We start from the raw sequence: 7,500 nt of genomic DNA, 5'->3' as shown, positions 1-7,500 counted from the left end.
CACATGCACGCACACACACATGCACGCACACACCCATGTGAGGCCTGTTGCTGCAGCAGAAGCAGTTTTTCTGCGTTGGGTTTCCTGCCTCTCCGTCTTGGAGTTGGTGTCTCTGCGGCTGAGAGAGAAAAACACACACACACACACACACACACACACACACACAAAGTGTACACAATAAATGAAACGCTTACAAACCATCACAAATCATTCCTTTAATAAAACCCAATTTAGTATTAGATCTGTTTTTAAATAAATCAGGTCGTACTCATGGGGCTGGACGTGTGGCTCGTAGCTCCGCCCTCTTCCTCCGAGTCCTGCTCGGCTTCAGCCTGCACAATCAAACAGATAAAAAATTTACTTTCATTTTAAACTGGTTTTTATTTTTTTTATTTTTGTTTTAGTGTCAGCTCACAAAGGCCACGCCTCCTCTACTGACACTGAGACACAAAGGCCACGCCTCTTTCACTGGGACTGACCGGTATAGAGGCCACGTCTCCTACACTGAAGTGGAGATACAGAGGCCACGCCCCCTTCTCTGAAGTGGAGATACAGAGGCCACGCCCCCTTCTCTGAAGAGGAGATACAGAGGCCATGTCTTCTACAGACTGATACATCTTGATACGTCTTGATACAGAGGCCACACCTCTTTATTTGAGACTGATAGGTAAATAGGCCACACCTCCCTCACTGAGATGGAGAGACAGAGGCCACACCTCCTTTACTGTAACTGACAGGTACAAAGGCCACGCCTCCTTCACTGAGATTTAAAGGCCACGCCTCCTTCACTGAGATTTAAAGGCCACGTCTCCTTCACTGAGATTTAAAGGCCACGCCTCCTTCACTGAGATTTAAAGGCCACGCCTCCCTCATTGAGAGAGACACAGAGGCCACGCCTCCTTCAACAGAGACAGAGACCAAGCCTCCTTCACGGAGCTTCGAAGGCCACGCCTCCTTCACTGAGCTTCAAAGGCCACGCCTCCTTCACTGAAAGAGACAGAGGCCACGCCTCCTTCACTGAGATTTAAAGGCCACACCCCCTTCACTGAGCTTTGAAGCACACGCCTCCTTCACTAAAAGAGATGCAGAGGCCACGCCTCCCTCCCTGAGGCCACACTTCCTTTACTGTGACTGACAGGTACAAGGCCACGCCTCCTTCAGAGGAGACACCTCCTCTCACCTCCTCTCGGCTCTTACCTTCTTCTTCCAGACTCTTTTAGCTTTCGCAGCATCTGCTGAGTCTTTTGGTGGTGAGTCCTGAGGGGAAAAAAAAGAGAAAAAGTTAAAACTATTTCACACTAAACTGGACCAATCACAGGCCTGGGTTTATAACTGCTTATATCAATATACCGCAATATTCATCACATACGATACTAACATGGACATCTTTAATTAAAATAATATTCAGCATGTTGTTTATCTTCCTACTGATCTCTTTTATTTCACTATCAGATGAAATTGTTGAAGTGTTACTGAGACATAACGATGATGATGTTCGTGGTGAGATTGTGGTTTAAACATGCTGTGATTTGGAGAACGCTAAACTGGAGGCCATTAACTTCCATTACTTATTAGCTACATTAGCATCACTGTATTAGCCGACTGTTGGAGTAAAAAAAAACACGTCACTGTCTCTCAAATTCTCAAACCTACCTGTGCAGAAGACACACAACATTAAAAACAAAACAATTTGTGTAAGAAATCTCACATGCACATGTGGAAGAATATAAAAATCTAACATAAATATTAAAAAGATAAAAAAAACCACCACCAAAGATTAAAAAAACATAAAACAAAACATGGGGGGGTGTATATAAACTTTTGCACTTGAGTGTAAAATTGGATTTAACATTAAAAACATTACTTTCACTTCAGTAAATAACGTATATGAAATATTAGAAAACTCTCAAACAGAAAATAAATATTTCAGTAATTAATTTTATTTTTTGGACGCATTTGAATTTTATTTTTTTAAACTCTGTAGCTACAATTAAGCAAAAAACTATGTGATTAATTTGAAGCATCAAATGCCAAGTTTCCTGGGCAACTTGTTATTTGGAAAATGTGTTAAATTTAATAAAATAAATGGAATAAACTTGTCATTTAAACAAAGAAAGAAATTTCTTAGATCACTTGATTCATTAAAATAAAAAAACAAAACAACAAACAAACAAACAAATAAACGACACACCAAGCTCTGATAGAGAAGAAGCGATAAAAAATGACAAACATTTTGATTTATGGAATAAATGATGACGTAGCGAGTTTGTGTGTGTGTGTGTGTGTGTGTGTGTGTGTGTGTAGCGCTGATCCCCATCACCGAGTGCCCACTACACACCCACGTCTCCCCATGCAGAGGTTAAAAATACATACTTCCTCCACTAGAGACACCTCCATGCCATCACCTTCCTCCTCCTCCACCTCCTCCTCCTCCTCCTCATCTCCAGCCACCTGCACGAGTCCAAACACACCTGAGCCAGGTAATCAAGCCCCGCCCACCTAATTGCGCCTTTGTATAGTCTGAGTCGGATACTTTCTGCTGGCTCAGATTTTTACCCAGGGGGCCGTGCGTGCCGCGGGTCGTCCTGATAATCGACGCTGGCTAATCAAATATGATTTTGTAAAGGAACTATATTAATTAGATTAATTTACATTTCTTCATATAACAGATGAATCTTTTATCCAATCAAAGCTCAGAGCAGTTAAGAGTAAAGTCTTGGGATTTGAACTCATAACCGTCTGATCACTAAGAAAGGATCGTAATCGCTAACACACTTAATTATTACTATTAATATTATTATATACATTTGAGAGAAAAATGGCGGCTTACGAGACGAGACCCCGCGCCGTTATTCTCAGGAAAACACAGAGAACGAGAGAGAGAGAGAGAGAGAGAGAGAGATACGAACTTTACTGGACTTCTTCTTCTTCTCCTGACTTTTCTCATTTCCCTCGTCGTCCTCCTCGGGGCTGCCGTCCGACTCTTTATCCGAAACCGCTTCCATCGCCATCACCTGTACGGAGAACGGAGTAAATCACCTGAATGGGGGATTCACCTGCACACTATCTACAGTACTCACACTCAACACTTTCCATTATTTTTACTTGTAGCTTTTCTGAAATTAAGCTCTGTTTTCCCATCTGGAATTTCTTTCCTGCCGTTCCTTAAAACATAAACACACGTATCATTTTAAAGGTGCGGTCCGCAATATTTCTTGACCTGCAATAATCATAGAATTTCAGGAAAAAAACACAAAAAAACTGTTATCTGCATGTTATATGACCATGTTACCATGTAAAGGATCTCACTAGTTTCTCTGTTTCAGGTTTCTGCTTATATTTTTTTCAGGCCCTGAAATAAGCTCCGCCCCTTCCCAAAGAGCTCTGATTTGTCTAAATCCGTTTAGACAGAGAAGTGTAGCGTGAGGTGGAGGAACGGAGGTGAACACGGTGCAGTTCGTAGCTCATTGTTCTCTGTGTAACTGTGTTCCTGCTGCTTTCAGGTCGTCCTGCAACTCTTTTCAGGTGACTCCTGACTTCTTTCTGACCTTTCTCATCAATATTAGCATACAGTAGATCTCGCTAGTGTCTTCGTAATTTTCTGGCCCTGAAATAGTCTCCAGCTCTTTGCTTTTGCTACATTGAACTTGACACCGAAATGAAAAGTTGGAACTCGGAAATTACCCATTTTTTGACCTCTGTATGTTCGAGATAAAGTGAGAAAAACACTGAAGACTCCACGTTTGCCTTTTTTTTTTTTTTTTTTTTTTTTTTTAGCTAACTGTGATAAATACAGTTCACTATTTTGAGAAAGTAAATTAAGTTAATTTAAAGTTTAAGAAGTGCTACTCTGTTTACTGTTGATTTGACATCATGTGCTGAACTCGGGGTTGAGGAGACCGTCCCGTCTTTCTGAGAAGGAATTACGAGTTGAATGAGAGTTTTATTTGTTGTTTTTCCCTAGTCGGGGGGGCCAGAAATCTGAGTTACGAATTTAAACAGAGCTGTTCAACTCCACCCACTTTCTCTTTAAAAGCCAACTTACAACGCAAGGTGGAGTTAATTGTGAGGAAGATAAGGACTCGTCAAAGTTTTTATTGCAGTTCACCTCACAGATGGTCTAAGCATTACACATTGCTTAAAGGGACCAAAGAAGTGACAGCTGTTATAAACTGCACTGTAAACAGTGTTAGCACATACTGTAGCTAGCTGGCTAGACAACTGCTAAAGTTACACACAAGTCGATCAAGAAAGAAAGAACGAAAGAAAGACAAGGAAGAAAGAGAGTAAAGAAAGAAAAATAAATAAGACAGAAAAAGAAAGAAAAAAAATCAGAAAAATAAAGACAAAAAAAATCAAAAACTAAAACAAAAAGACAAAACAAAAAAAAGACTACACAAACAAACAACTAAAAAGAGACCAAGAAAAGACCAAAAAGAAAGGATACAGATAAGCAGAAAGAAAGACAAATAGAAAATAAGGAAAGACAACAAACAGATGAATGAATAAAGAAAGAAAGATGGAAAAAAGAGACAGAAAAATACAAAGAAAAACAAACATTAAGGAATAAAGACAGAAAAGAGAGAAAATAAAAAAGAGAATAATGAAAAGAAAAATAAAGACAGAAAAACAAAAAAAATAAATAAATGCAACAAAGGAAGAAGTAAGACAAAAGTAAGAGAAAAAAAGAAATGAAAGAGAAGGAAGACAGGAAAAAGAAAAATAAGATGAAGTTACACACAAGTCGCATCACTGGCTAACATTTATAAAACTTTTTGTCAGAATTTCAGTTTTTTGAAAAGAAACCAAACCTGAGACAATATATTGTTGCTATAACAACTTCAGTTCTGAGCTAGCTGGTTAGCTTAGCATGTTCTGTAGCTCAAGGTTTCTGGATTTTGCTTCTTCCGCTGATCTTACATAACGCTTTTAACGCTTCCCGAATTTGTTTTATACAGAAAGTACGAAAACAGTCTCAGCAAAATATAAACTTAGCTCTCTGATAACAAGCTACAACCCTATTTAATAAAAATCAGCCATGTTTAATCATTTAATTATCACATTTTTGAGTGTAAGAGTACTTTAATGCTTGAGAGTAGAACACTGTTGCTAGGCAACTGGGGAATGAAGGCAACAAGGATAAGCTAGCTAATGACTGAGGCTGACTAGCGCGCTAACACAAAGCTGTTAGGTCATTTATATGAAATGTAAACACACAATGAGTGTGGAAATGATGCAGAATTATCCGGAACATCAACATTTACCTCAGATATGTTGGAAAATTACAAAAAAAAAAAAATTTTTTCACTGTAATTAGACTTTAGCATTAAACGCTAACAAAACTACCATGAGTTCTATCATATTGAGTAATATTAGTATTATCCTTTAAAACGTGGTTTTCTTTTAGTAATAAACTCTGAGGTAAATGATATGTTTTGTCAGTGAGATTTTTATTTTATTTATTTATTTATGTTTTACAGTTTTACAGTAAGAAGGAGAACATGCTGTACCTTCTGTCCATTCAGCTCCACTGTAGGGTTGTTCTCGATTTCCCATAATCCCTCATTGAAGCCCTTCCTCTTGTTGGGTTTTCCGTATTTTTCTTTGTTGGGTAAATACGGGAAAATATCTTTAGGGCCGAGGAACGCACTGAAACAACAACAACAACAACAACAACAACAACAAAACAATTAATTATGACTTTCAGTTTCAGAAAAAAAGAAAAACAAGGAAGAAAAAGTAAAGAAAGAAAAATAGATAAATAACACAAAACGAAGACAGAAAATAAATTAGACACGAAAAAAAACCCTCAAAAACTAAAACAAATAAAGACAAAACAAAAAGGACTACATAAATGAAATAAAAAAAATAAATAAATAAAAAGAGACTGAAAAGAAAGGATAAAGATAAATAGAATGACAAATAGAGAATAAAGAAAGAATAAAGAAATTAAAAAATAAAGAAAGGAAGATGGAAAAAATAGACAGAAAAAAAAAAGAAATACAGAATTAATAAATAAATACATAAGACACAAAGGAAAGAAAAAGAAGAAAGAAAAAGAAGAAAAGAAAAAAATAAGAAACTTTTAACTATTAAGGAATAAAGACCAGAAATAAAGAGAGAAAATAAAATAAATAATAAAAGGGACAATATATATATATATAAATAAAAGATACAAGAAAGGAGAAAGTGAGAAAAAAGAGATACCAGGAGGAAGACAGAAAGAAGGAAAATAAATAAATAAATAACTAAAAGGTGGCGACAAAGCAAGAAAAAAAAAACAAAGAAACAGAATAATATGTTAATAAAGAGAAGAAAGAATGAATAAAAGGAAGAAGGAAGAATAAACAGCAGGTTATATTAATAAATAAACACTTTTAAGCTGATTTTTTCTTCACGGTTCCTAGTGCACTGGTTCCCAAACTTTTTTGGTTAAACGTTACACTCTGTTAATTCCAGATGTATAATAAAGGACGACTGAAACATCTGGACGTTATGATGTCAGTAAAATACGTATGTGTAACGCAAGTGACTAAACACCAAAGGAATTTTCCTCACGCTCAAGTGAGTGAGGTTTCCTTAAACCATAACATAAGCATATGGCAATGTTGGGTCTCGTGAAAAACAGGATGTGAAAGTTTTTTCATGAAAATGGATATAAGAGCATCCTTCTGAAGAGGTGCAGACACCTGCTCGGCTTAATGCTGGAAAGAAAAAAGCCTAATGACGTCAACAACCAGGTTCTCTGATCTGCATTAATTGCTACAACACGTGATATCCCTGCGACCCGATATCCCTGTGACCCGATATCCCTGTGACCCGATATCCCTGCATCCTGATATCCCTGCATCCTGATATCCCTGTGACCCGATATCCCTGTGACCCGATATCCCTGTGACCCGATATCCCTGCATCCTGATATCCCTCCAACCCGATATCCCTCCGACCCGATATCCCTGCATCCTGATATCCCTGTGACCCGATATCCCTGTGACCCGATATCCCTGCATCCTGATATCCCTGTGACCCGATATCCCTGTGACCCGATATCCCTGTGACCCGATATCCCTGTGACCCGATATCCCTGTGACCCGATATCCCTGCATCCTGATATCCCTGTGACCCGATATCCCTGCATCCTGATATCCCTGTGACCCGATATCCCTGTGACCCGATATCCCTGTGACCCGATATCCCTGCATCCTGACATCCCTGCATCCTGATATCCCTGTGACCCGATATCCCTGTGACCCGATATCCCTCCGACCCGATATCCCCTGCATCCTGTTATCCCTCCGACCCGATATCCCTGTGACCCGATATCCCTGTGACCCGATATCCCTGTGACCCGATATCCCTGCATCCTGATATCCCTCCGACCCGATATCCCTGTGTCCTGATATCCCTCCAACCCGATATCCCCTGCATCCTGTTATCCCTGTGACCCGATATCCCTGCATCCTGTTATCCCTCCGACCCGATATCCCTACAACGCTACAT

The 7,500-nt window shown here is 38.9% G+C and overlaps 1 protein-coding gene across 4 annotated transcripts in view; it reads right to left on the bottom strand.

Annotated features, from left to right (window-relative positions):
• The window catches only part of psip1a (PC4 and SFRS1 interacting protein 1a), a 22,684-nt gene that overhangs the window by 13,928 nt on the left and 1,256 nt on the right, over window positions 1-7,500 (bottom strand). For 3 of the 4 annotated variants that reach the window (XM_053232420.1, XM_034302860.2, XM_034302857.2), the window contains exons 4-9: window positions 5,511-5,649; window positions 2,910-3,014; window positions 2,374-2,451; window positions 1,198-1,257; window positions 269-332; window positions 34-118 (exon numbers count right to left, since the gene is read on the bottom strand). In XM_053232420.1, the coding sequence (XP_053088395.1) occupies window positions 34-118; window positions 269-332; window positions 1,198-1,257; window positions 2,374-2,451; window positions 2,910-3,014; window positions 5,511-5,649 (531 nt within the window). The remainder of the gene's footprint in view (window positions 1-33; window positions 119-268; window positions 333-1,197; window positions 1,258-2,373; window positions 2,452-2,909; window positions 3,015-5,510; window positions 5,650-7,500) is intronic. The other variant, XM_034302861.2, reaches the window with a different exon arrangement.

Source organism: Pangasianodon hypophthalmus, chromosome 3, assembly GCF_027358585.1.
Source record: "Pangasianodon hypophthalmus isolate fPanHyp1 chromosome 3, fPanHyp1.pri, whole genome shotgun sequence".
NCBI classification, from domain to species: Eukaryota; Metazoa; Chordata; class Actinopteri; order Siluriformes; family Pangasiidae; genus Pangasianodon; species Pangasianodon hypophthalmus.
The sequence above is the reverse complement of the archived record's forward strand: the minus strand, read 5'-3'. Positions and strand labels throughout refer to the sequence as shown.